Raw genomic sequence first — 12,429 nt, forward strand, 5'->3', positions numbered from 1 at the left:
GATTCTGGAAGAACTACGTCTTATCTATTTCCGGATATTGATTTACCTCTCTCGTCTCTTAAGACACATGTACATTATGTTTGCAAGTGTTCCAACGTAAAATCTTTGTTCTTACTCATGAATATATCTAGCTTACCTAGTTAGTTGCATATATGAGTAGAGCTCTCTCGCCAGTATTTGTAACCTACTGGAAATAGTGAAGCCGGCTAGCTCTTCACACGTACCTAGTGTTTGTACGCACATTCCAATTATATGAAGGATAAGGCCATTTGCAGTTTTGATGAAAGCACCACCGTTGTGTGTTTCGCTTGTTTTTTTGTAGTCATATGTTTTCTTTATATTTAAAGAAATGCTGTTAGTATGTGTTCTATCGTCTTCCGATAATGACAATTTGACTTATCCATTATATACTTATGGAGTATCAAATACTGTGTTGTAATTTTTCTGTAGATGGAAGGAGCGCATTATTTACAGCTAACAAGATTATTTTGGTAAATTTCTATCAATTTAGGGTTAAAGCGGTCTTAGCGTTAGGTCCGTATTATGATTTGATTGATTGTTGTATGTTAATTTGGATGTGCGACGTAAATAAAGAACACAAGCAATTTTGGTGACGCGGAAAACCCAATTTAGGAAACAACCGCGGGGGGAAACGGAATAGCGGGGGGAGACGGAATCCCACCAAGATTTTCACTATAATTCGGGAGGAAATACAGTTCGTGCATTATGCTATGAATTCTAGGGTGTAGTTCTCGTATTTCTGATGATCTTTCTTCTTTGCGTTGAGGCTCTTTATATAGGGGAGCTTGGCTAGCTAGGGTTTCTTGCTTTCCCTCCAAGTTATTCATAATTTGATACAGAATAGGACTTTCCTTCCCTGGATATGGTAAGTGATAGAACTCTCATATGCTTCTTCTATGCGGATCAAAGCCCACGTTCTGCGCTGCACGCTGATGCTGTCACCCTGGCTCCCTGATGCCCTGCGTCCCACACTGCTTCCAGACTTGCTGCCCCAGATTAGCCCATATCCAGATTTTGGGCCTAACAGTTTGCCCCCAATTTTCCGCAAAAGCGCAACCCTAATTATTTGAGCGGGAAATTGCAGTGTATCGTTGAGTGTCTTCTCGCACTCCATTTCAATTCACATTTTTCAAAACTCCAACTACCCTCTCCTATTTAATCTCACCCGTCCCCTTCTTTCTCTTTCATCATCATTTGTTTTCCTCAAAATCTTCAAATTTCCGTCTCCCCAAACTCTTCTTCTTCAACGTCCTTTCACTGTCAGCGCCGCCTCCTCCCGTCTTTTCAGGTACTCCTGCTTCTCTCTCTTTACTTGTCATGGCGTATCACGTCATCTTCATCCGCCACCATTGACCTTATAGAGGACGACGACTTCCCTTCGCAGAGAGTCCTCAGAACATCACATTCCGGTGATTCTCACCTAAGCCAAGAGGACATCCCTAGGATCAAAGCTTTGCTTGGCCTGGGTGACGATGTGGTGATCCTCATCCCGAAACCCGGTCAGAAAGCAGACGTCTTTCGTGCGGGGTGGATGTGCTTGTACACTTACCCTTTCGTCCTTGGTCTTAAATTTCCCTTTCCCCCGATGATCCAAGAGTTCATCCGCCTGAACTTTCTCCCCATGGCCCAAATTGCCCCTTATGCATGGAGGATCCTCTTGTTTACTGTTGCTTTGAACAACAGTATGGGCGCCGAGATTGGATTATCAGATCTGGCCCATAGGTTTGAGTGTCGGTCGTTGGGGAATGGCCAATACACCTTCAGGGTCGTGGAGAAGACTGAAAACTTCCTCCAATCGGCGGCTAAAGGGAAGGACGATGGGAGGTACGAGGATTTCTTCTATGTCAAGCTTGAATCTCTTCCCATCCACGCTGATTACTTGTTCGAGCACTGGGTTTTTGCCAAGAGTAAGTGTATTTGCATGTCTATTTTTTATTGCCCCTGTCGCTCACTGTTCTTACTCTTTAATTTGATGCAAAACTCAAGAACCCTGAGAAATATGAAGACGAAGCAATCTCTGTTGCCAAGCTTTTCTCCATCCCTGAAGACCGTAGACTGTTTCCCCTCCTGCTCTCTGGTTTAGACGATTCTGCCACTGAAGAAACCATGTCTTCTAGTAAACATTCTCTTTTAATCTTTAGAAGCTTCCTTACCTATTGGCTCTCTATTCTGATCTCTTGCGTCCTGGTGCCTCCGTAGGAAGTGCTAGACCCTCTGCTTCTGAGATCCTGATGCGTCAAGCCAGGAAAAGAACTGCTGACTCCTTTACCTCTCCTGCTTCCTCAAGAAAGAGATCCACCTCAAGGCCTGCTCCAGAACCTATCGAAGTGACTCCAATATCACGTGCCCTTGGGTCCCCTGTCCATGCTGATGAGCTGCTGCTGCGCCTCCCTGCTAACTTTGGGGATGCTGATCATGCCAACTACTGGCCTGCACTGGAGAGGCTCCTGACTCCGGCTTGCTCCCGGGCATTTGATTCGACTGCCCCCCAGGAGATGACTGACCTGGCTGCTGAACATCGCTTCCTTGTGAGTCTTCCTTTACCGGCCCCTTATTTTCTCTGCCTCTGTGCTTCCTTGACTGATGGTTTTCTTCATTGCAAGCTCTCTAATCATCCCTCTATCTCCACAAGATGCTGCAGAGGGCCAAGACTGAGTGTCTGGCTTCCGTGGGGAAGAACAAGGAGCTTACGACTACATGCCAAACCGAGGGAGCGACTCCATGCGGCCAAAAAGGAGAAGGAGGCAGTCAAAGACCAGCTGGAAAGGACGCAGGAGGCTAACTGCGTTCTGACTTCTGGGCTGACAAAGGCAGAGGCCCGTTCTGAAGAGATGGATGAGCTAGCAAAAAACGTGGGAGCCTACACTGCTTTTGAGGGGCGGATTGACTGCATCCGTGTTTACACTGAGGGGAGGCACACATCCTGGAACCTGGAGGAGGAGCTGGCCAAGTTTGACCGTGCATTTCCCAATGGTATGGATCTGAGCGCCCTGTTTCCTCCTGGGCCGAGGTGCTAACCCGAGCTGATTTCACCGCCATGGATATCTCTCGGGCTATCTCTCGGGACTGTAGAGGAGATCTGGCGGAGCAGGTGAGTGAAGGTCTTCGCCGCAACTCCCGGGCTGTTCGTACTGCAACAGAGAAGCAGATGGAGCACGGGGAGCAGAGCACTGGTCAGGATGCAGTTGTCGAGAGGATTGACCTCTCTTAAATTTGAAGTTGTCTGGGGACTTGGCCCTGTGTGGTGCAAGTTTTTAAAAAACTCTTTTTCGTTTTTTTTTATTTTGGCTCGTTTTGTGCCTGCTGGTATCCAGGCTTTAAACTCTGATGGTGCCTGCTACAGGTAGCAGGTGCCTTAACTTAAAGTAGTTCTGGGCCCAGGTTTTAGGCCCTCCTTTTGTTATACTTGCGTTTTTTGCCATTGATTTCTGGAGTTGTGATTCCACATAGGTATATCCAGGAAGCTGACCTGGTTCCAGGTGCACAGCTCTTGTTCCTGGTGACAGGTTTTTGATAACATATTTTACCCATGACGTAAAATATCTTATCACTAGGATTAGCTGACTGGATCATACCTTCATTGAATGTCTCCGACTAATAAGGAATGTTGCGTTCCTTGTGGTTCCAGACGTTTGAAATTCCGTGCGTGCACCTCTTGCTCTACGTCATAGCTATGGAATTACTGAGATTAACGTTAAGGTATGGGTGGTCTTAGTATGCCGTACCCTGCGCGCTACCTTGGCGTATGCTCCCCATGTGGCTTGACATAAGATAAACGTCTTCGCAGCCTCACATGGCAGGGGCTGGACCCTCAAAGTGTTCCTTATCTGACAAGTAACCAACATTAGTACCAAAGCCTTTCTTCGTAGAAGCATGATAAATTTCAAAGTAGTGCAAATTACCTGGTGCTATCTCATGGTGTTCCAGGGCAACACCTGGATCCAGGAAGCCACAGCCTGGACTATTTAAAAACGACTCTAATTGATTTGAAAAAAAAAGAAAAACTAGGGAAAACAAAAGAAAAAAGTTTTCTGAAACACACCAATACCTAAAGCATATACTAACCCCCCCACTTTTTTTTTTCTTTTTGCTTCACGGACTTTTGAAAGGTCCTTTGTACACTAAAGTTTTGGCACGTTGTCAGACAAAGTACCGTTTCAAGTGACGAATGTTCTAGGGTTTATCCAGGATTTGACCGTGCATGGTCATCAACCTGTATGCCCCATTCTTGACAATGCTTTCGACCTGATATGGCCCTTCCCATTTGTAGGCAAACTTGCCTGCTTTGTGGTTCTTGGTATTTTCAAATACCCTTCTGAGTGCGAGGTCCTCTACTTCAAGGGTCCTGATCTTGACATTTTTGTTATATGTCCTTGCTAAAGATTGCTTGTACGACGCCATACGTATGTAGGCGCTTTCTCGCAGCTCATCAACTGTATCCAGGCTCCTAGCCATTTCGACCTTGTTCTGCTCTACCGTCTGACAACCGTATCTGTGCGTGGGCACCAGAACTTCTGAGGGTATCACTGCCTTTGCTCCGTATACGAGGCTAAATGGAGTTTGGCCTGTTGCCATTTTCGGTGTTGTTCTGTCTGACCAGAGTACTAATGGTAGTTCATCTGCCCATTTTCCCCCCAACTCTTCCAGCCGTTTTCTGAGGTTCTCTACAATGATTTTGTTACTGGACTCGGCTTGGCCGTTGGTTTGTGAATATCTGGGGGCTGATTTTCTCAGTGTTATGTTCCAGCGTGAACAGAAGCCCTCGGTGCTATCCGATATGAACTGGGATCCATTGTCGCATATGATCTCAGATGGTATCCCAAATCTGCTTATGATGTTGCGCTTGATAAAAGAGATCACCTGCCGTTCTTTTACCTCTGTCATTGCCTCTGCCTCAATCCACTTTGAGAAGTAATCAGTCATAACTAGCATATACACTCTGTTTCCTGGAGCCCTGGGCAGCCTACCTACTATGTCCATGCCCCACATCATGAATGGCCACGGAGAGATAATCGGATGCATTGGTTCTGCTGGCTGGTGGATTGCTGGAGCCGCCTTTTGACATGATTCACAGCGTTTAGCATGATTAACTGCATCCATGCGCATAGTGGGCCAGAAATACCCCTGTCTCAAGATTTTGTTAGACAGGTTCCGTCCTCCAGCATGGTTCCCGCATTCTCCGCCGTGTACATCTTGTATCACTGTCTCTGCTTCCTCTTTGTTCAAGCACCTGAGGCATGGTCCTGCCAACGATTTTCTAAAGAGGACGTTATCAATCAAGATATACCTGGAGGCTTTTATTCTGAAACTTTGTGCTTTCTTTCTATCCTCAGGGAGTGTCCCATCCCTTAGCCAATTTATGTACGTCACTCTCCAATCTGGATCCTGCTGTCCTATTGTGGAAACCAGAGTCCTGGCTCCCTGCATATACTGCATGTGTACAACCTCTTTCACCGGATTCTGATCTGGATCCTTCTGGATGGCTGGGGTCAATACATGGGTGATATGTATATTTGATAGTTCTGTGGGCTGGAAGGTGGCACCTAACGTTGCCAGGGCGTCTGCTTCCACGTTCTGATCTCGCGGCACCTGAGTTATCTTGAACGTTCTAAACTTTGACTTTTGCTCTGTGGCTATCTTCAAGTAGGCTATCATCTTTGAATCACGTGCCATATATTCGTTGTTTACATGATTTACCACAAGTAAGGAGTCACGATACACCCTCAGGTTCCTTACCTTAAGCCCCGACGCCATCTGCATCCCAAGTATAAGGGCTTCATACTCGGCTTCATTGTTGGTTGCCTTGAACTCACACCTAATAGCTTGTACTATCATATCACCTTTAGGTGATCGAAGGACCAAACCTACACCGGCTCCCTTTGCATTTGAGGCTCCGTCAATGTATAGGGTCCATATCTCGCTATCCTGACTCCCCATTATTGTCAGCATTCCTTCTTCTGCCTCCCCACGGGTAGCAGGGCAGAAGTCAGAGACGAAGTCTGCTAGGGCCTGGGATTTTATCGCTGTTCTGGGTTCGAATTGTAAGTCATACCCACTAAGATGTACTAACCATTTAGTCATTCTGCCCGAAAGTTCAGGCTTCCTCATAATAGTCTTTAGCGGGTAGTTGGTTATTACGTGGATGGTGTGAGGTTCAAAGTACGACCGCAGTTTATAGGAAGCAGTAACCAAAGCCAATGCTAGTTTTTCAAAGGAAGTGTACCTGGTCTCTGCAGGAAGCAGAGACTTGCTAATGTAATACACATGATGCTGCACTCCTTCTTGTTCCTTGACCAAGAGCGCACTTACAGCTGCTTCCGTGACTGACAGGTATAGGAATAGAGGCTCCCCTTGCTCCGGCTTCGCGAGTAAGGGTGGCGTGCTTAGATAGCTTTTGAGTTCCGTGAATGCCTTTTCATGCTCTTCGGTCCATTCGAATTTCTGACTTTTCCTCAATATATCATAGAACAGCTTGCACCTATCTAAAGCCCTTGATATGAACCTGTTTAGGGACGCCACCTTCCCTGCCAGCCTTTGCACATCTTTTGGCTTCTGCGGTGATTCTAGCTGGAGTATTGCTTTTATCTGCTCCTTGCTTGCTTCAATTCCTCTCTAGGTCACCATATATCCTAAGAATTTTCCCGAGGATACTCCAAACGAGCACTTGGACGGATTAAGCTTCATTTTAAACTCCCTTAATATCTGGAAGGTGTCCGTTAAGTGTTCCATATGCATTCCTACATTTTTTGACTTCACTACCATGTCGTCTATGTATACTTCCATGGTCTTTCCTATTTGCTGCTTGAACATTTTATTTACCAATCGCTGGTAAGTGGACCCGGCGTTCTTTAGGCCAAAGGGCATGACATTGTAACAATATATGCCTCTTTCTGACATGAATGCTGTTTTCTCTTGATCTTGTGGATGCATCTTGATCTGATTGTAGCCGCTCCAGGCATCAAGGAAAGTAAGTACCTCGTGTCCTGCAGTGGCATCCACCATTGCATTGATATGTGGTAGTGGAAAGGGGTCCTTGGGACAAGCTTTGTTTAAATCGGTGAAGTCTATGCATACCCTCCACTTGCCGTTCTTTTTGGGCACAACTACCACATTAGAAAGCCATTCGGGGTAGCTAACTTCTCTAATTTTACCTGCTGCCAAGAGACTGTCTACTTCCTTGTTAATGACTTCGTTTCGTTCTGCCGCGAATTTCCTTCTCTTCTGCTGTACTGGGGTGCAGCCTGGGTTCACACTTAGGTTATGTGAAATAACGGATGGGTCTATACCTACCATATCGTCATGGGACCAGGCGAAACAGTCCATGTTGGTTTTCAGAAATTGAGTCAGCTGACTGCGTAACTCTTCACTGCAAGTTGCTCCAATTAATATTGTCCTATCCGGGTGCTCCTCGTCCAGGTGGACCTGGTCTAGTTCCTCTGAGGGAGGCTCCTTGTATTCTTTCGAGGTGCCCCGGTCCTATAATTGCTATGAGGGGAGCCTGGTTGTAGCTTTGAGGGCTTGAGCGTAGCAGTTCCTGGATTCCTCTCGATCCCCTTTTACTGTGACCGTACCCCATGGTGTTGGGAACTTGAGACACTGATGATATATTGAGGGCACCGCCTTCATCTGATGCAGCCATGGTCTTCCTAGTATCACATTGTAAGTGGTCGGACCCTCAATGACTAAGTACCTTACCAGTTTATTAACTCCTTTGATGTACGTTGGGATGGTTATCTCACCCACCGAATGCGCAGTCTCACCACTAAATCCCACCAGGGGTACAGATTTCTTTATCAGGTTCTCTTTATCAAAACCCATGGTTTTGAGTGTTTAAAGCATGATGAGGTTTACAGAACTCCCTGTATCCACTAATGCTTTTCGTACGGTGCAATTGCCAATGGATAACGTTATAGTTAGGGCATCGTCGTGTTGCTCTGCGCCGCTTTCTATGTCAGTTTCGTCGAAAGTTACCGGGGGTAAATTGCTCTGGTTTACTCTGCATGAAGTTTCTGGATGATCTCCTTTACTTCCGGTGGCTTTCTTCTTAGCGGCGGAATATGTTAAACCTGATAGCTCGGACCCGCCTGTTATCACGTTAATAATTTTCGTGCATATGGGTGGAGCAGAAGGAAGCACCTGATTTGCTGCTTCTCTCCTGTCCTGCTTGCCCCCACGTGATAACAGGTTGTCCAAGTTTCCCCTACGTACCTGCAACTTTACTTCTTTCGCAACCTGTAGCAGTCTTCTGTCCTGTGACCTATGTCCTGATGCCATTCGCATCTCTTGCTGCTGTCTCTGTCGTCGTTGGGTCGATCCTGAGTGGGAGGCTTTGGCCACCTAACCTGATCACCTAGGCCTCTTAGCGCTTTCAGCAATCCTTTCATTCCCATGTTGAATCCGTACTCAGATAGCTTAGGAGGATGCTGGGAGTCGTCAACTTGCTGGGTTTTTTCTGCTATTCTGCTGATATTTGCTCTGTTGTATGGCTTAGCTCGCTCGTCTTTCTTTTCTGTTGGGATTTTCCTGCCAGGTTTGTCGAAGTTTGTTATTCCCTTTCTAGCTTGTATATCTTCTTCCAATATTAATGCTGTTGTAGCTCTCTGCTGGACTTCTTCGAATATCTCACAAGGGTAAATCGTTAATTCTTTGTAGAGGTTTGACTCCTTATCCAAGCCCTGCCTGAAGGCGTTGATGGCCGTGGACATATCGCAGCCTCGAATTGAAACTTTCTCTGCATTGAACCTGGTAACGTAATCCTTGATTGATTCACTTATTTCCTGAACGATCCTATACAGATCACTTGGCTGCTTTGGTGTTCTCCGGCTGCTGGAGACCTGCTGATTGAACGCGTTGACTAAATCGGCGAATGAAGATATGGTCCCATTAGGCAAGCCGACGAACCATTGTAGTGCTGCTCCGGTTAGGGTCGAACCAAATCCTTTACACATACATGCCTCCTTTGAGGCTCATGTGGAAGTGGTAACCATCATTTTCTGCTTGAATTGGCTAATGTGATCGCAGGGGTCTGTGGTTCCATCGAAGAGGGTCATTTTTGGGACATTAAATCCTTTTGGTAAGGCCACTGTAGATATATCGTCAGTAAACGGCGAGTCAGCTTAGCTTTCTGGTGCGGCCATCTCCATAGGCAGCGGCATTCCTGGGACCCTACAGAGGAGGCGTCGTAGTTCCTGGTATTGTTGTTCTATGTATGTCTCTCTCCCGGCAGGTCGCAGGTGCTCTTGTGACTGATGTTCGGATCCTCGTACGAAGTTCTGTTGTCCCAAGACTGCAGGTTGGCGCATCTGCGATGCTGCTGCAGCCGGGCCGCTTTCCCAGGTATACTCAGCTTGATTTGTAACCGGGACCCTGATCATCGGGACCGCAGCTGCTGCTCTGCTCTTCTGGCGTCCTTCTGCATCTGACGTGGGTGTTGGCTCTTGGTGGGCTGGCTCCTCATATGGTGTTAATGCCCCCAGCCCTGTTGGGACCAGGCCTCCTCTTGGCTGTGGTGTTGCGTCCATGTCTAGCCTAAGTGCCACTTCGCGTGGCAACACCCGCGTCTGCCTCCGATCCCCACTTTCTCCTGGTGGCCTCCCGAATCTGTCTTCCTGCATCCAAGGGGCCGAATTAGCGGCATGGCTCCTTAACTCGTTGATCTGTGCTCGGAGGAGATTGTTGTCCTCTTCCATCTGGGATCTCATGCTTCTATTCTCGTTCTGCATAGTCTGGATTGTCCTTGCTAATGTGTCCAATCCGCTTATCATGATGCTGGTGGGACTCGGAGGAGCCTGAGCCTGTTGCCTAGATTGTGTTCCTCTTTCAGGCTGTGTGACTCCTTGCCGTCCCTGGACGACTCCTGAATCTCTAATCTGGACTCTCTCCGAAGATAGGCTTGCTGCTACCTGGGAACTTTGGCTTTGCTTAACTGCTGGTATCTGAACAACAGTGGCGGCCTGGATCGAGGTAGTGCGTGTTGCTGTTGCCGAGGGAGATGGTACCTATGTTGATGCCGAGGGGAGCGGTACCCGCGTTGCTGGGGCACCGCTGGTGCTACCTGGGTTGGTTTCTTTGTGTCCGGACATGTTATGCTTGCTGTGTAGACTGACTAACGAAGAGGACCACTATGCCCCACGGTGGGCGCCAACTTGTTTTGGTAAATTTCTACCAATTTAGGGTTAAAGCGGTCTTAGCGTTAGGTCCGTATTATGATTTGATTGATTGTTGTATGTTAATTTGGATGTGCGACGTAAATAAAGAACACAAGCAATTTTGGTGACGCGGAAAACACAATTTGGGAAACAACCGCGGGGGGAGACGGAATCCCACCAAGATTTTCACTATAATTCGGGAGGAAATACAGTTCGTGCGTATGCTATGAATTCTAGGGTGTAGTTCTCGTATTTCTGATGATCTTTCTTCTTTGCGTTGAGGCTCTTTATATAGGGGAGCTTGGCTAGCTAGGGTTTCTTGCTTTCCCTCCAAGTTATTCCTAATTTTATACAGAATAGGACTTTCCTTCCCTGGATATGGTAAGTGATAGAACTCTCATATACTTCTTCTATGCGGATCAAAGCCCACGTTCTGCGCTTCACGCTGATGCTGTCACCCTGGCTCCCTGATGCCCTGCGTCCCACACTGCTTCCAGACTTGGTGCCCCATATCAGCCCATATCCAGATTTTGGGCCTAACAAAGATGTCGAGAATAAGATGCTATGAGTAGGTATTTCTCTATATGCTTTTTTTTTTTTTTTTTTAAAAAAAATTAGGATTGAGCAGGAAACTGGGGAGAATCGTGTGAGACCATTCTTTTTAATGAGAAAAATCATTTAATGAGATTAATCCAATCTATGCCTCGCCTTCTCAAATTACCCCAACCTATACTTTTTACCATATTAATCTCATCTTTACACTCATTTTTCTCGTATTAGACCGGCTTAAATTTTACCTGTTGTAACAGGTGAAGATATTTGATGCGTGTCTAAAATATGACGTTTCGCACTCTATTCTACACGCATTTCAGAGCTCAGATGTGCAATATATGCCTATATTTCCCTATTTTCTTCTACTTTCGTGTTTTTGTACTTTATTGCAGAAATGTGAAGAATTCAACGGGAAATCAAGCCAAATCCGTCCCCGAGTGACCTGCATTGCATATGACGTAAAGGAATTACTTAAGGAACGAGCTTGGTGCGCGATCCAAGGCCCAAAAAAGACAAGTCCACGAGTTAAAAGAAGTCAAGTAGCAGCTCAGCCAGTCGATCGACCAGCCTTGTCAGTCGATCGACCAATGCTCGGGTTCCAGAAGCTACTGTTTGCTGAGGAGCAGTCGATCGACCAGCCTTTTCAGTCGATCGACTGGATTTCTATTTCAGACGAGAATTAGATGACCGTGAATCTTGAAGCCCGTGAAGTCTAGGTTTAGGAAATAAGTTGTTGCGTTGATTGCTATATAACGTAACAGAGATCATCAAGTTTTTATCTAAGTTTTACATCACAATACAGTGCTTTGAGTTTTAGTTTTATTTCGAGTAGCTAGGGTTTGGGATAATCGATTGTAGCATTGGAATTCTGCCCTTGTTCTTGATCCTTCCTCCGAAATTCTCGTATTCATTCTGCCTAATTCCATTTATTGTTTCGCTTTTCGTCATTAGTATTAGGATTGCTAGATTAGTGCCCAAAGCCAATCATTGTTATTGTTATTTGCTATCTATTTCAAATCATGAATTCAGTACCCTATTGTCTTAGTTGTATTATTGTTTTTACCTTTATCATGAGTAGCTAAATCTGTAGTGCTAGGATGTAGGGGAATTGTAGCATAGGCGGCATTAGATTGAACACGGACTGAACCCGCGTGTCAGTCGATCGACTGATCTTGGTGGTCGATCGACTGACCTTGTAAGGTTATCCTTCGTTTTAATTGTTCTTAATCTTGTATTTAGCAAATCGAATGCATGCGACCAGTTAAATACCTATTTTGTGACCGACCCATTAGATCGAAAGATAGGGAAGGTTATTTGACCGTCAATTAAATCGACTAAATTGTGCTAAGATAGAAAGATAGGTATAGTTTAGACCATTAGTCACTTTTCGGACGAAAGTCGTATTAGTGACATTAGGGACCTATAGCGAGATCGAGAGATGCTATATGTTAGGAGTGGACCGAGAGGACCTCTTATTTCCCGCCTTACCGTGATTGATTCAGACCGACTTAGTTTCTTTGCCGCGCCGAAGCTATAATGACCCGACCATCCTAGTACCCTTCTTTTATCTGTTTAAATCGTATTTTTAGTTTATTTTCTTTCTATTGTTATTAGCTATAGACCAATTCAAATAAACCCCCATAATAGTTACCTCGATCGAACATAGATCAACTAAAGTTTACAAGTGCCTCCTTGTGGTTCGACCCTG

The 12,429-nt window shown here is 45.9% G+C and overlaps 1 protein-coding gene across 1 annotated transcript; it reads right to left on the reverse strand.

The window, feature by feature from the left end:
• Positions 1-7,851: 7,851 nt before the first annotated feature.
• Positions 7,852-8,969, reverse strand: LOC141632619 (uncharacterized). The gene is made up of 2 exons (XM_074445151.1): positions 8,364-8,969; positions 7,852-8,253 (listed from the first exon to the last, which is right to left on the reverse strand). Exons 1-2 carry the CDS (start codon positions 8,967-8,969, stop codon positions 7,852-7,854), a joined length of 1,008 nt encoding a protein of 335 aa, XP_074301252.1.
• Between the last annotated feature and the right edge of the window lie 3,460 nt (positions 8,970-12,429).

Source organism: Silene latifolia, chromosome Y, assembly GCF_048544455.1.
Source record: "Silene latifolia isolate original U9 population chromosome Y, ASM4854445v1, whole genome shotgun sequence".
Lineage (NCBI taxonomy): Eukaryota > Viridiplantae > Streptophyta > Magnoliopsida > Caryophyllales > Caryophyllaceae > Silene > Silene latifolia.

Excerpts from the sequence above, each read along its gene's own strand:
- LOC141632619 (XM_074445151.1), bottom strand. The coding sequence starts at position 8,969 with ATGTGTAAAGGATTTGGTTCGACCCTAACCGGAGCAGCACTACAATGG. Across the intron at positions 8,254-8,363 it reads TAAGAGGCCTAGGTGATCAG|GTTGCGAAAGAAGTAAAGTT; the intron begins GTTAGGTGGCCA and ends AGACTGCTACAG.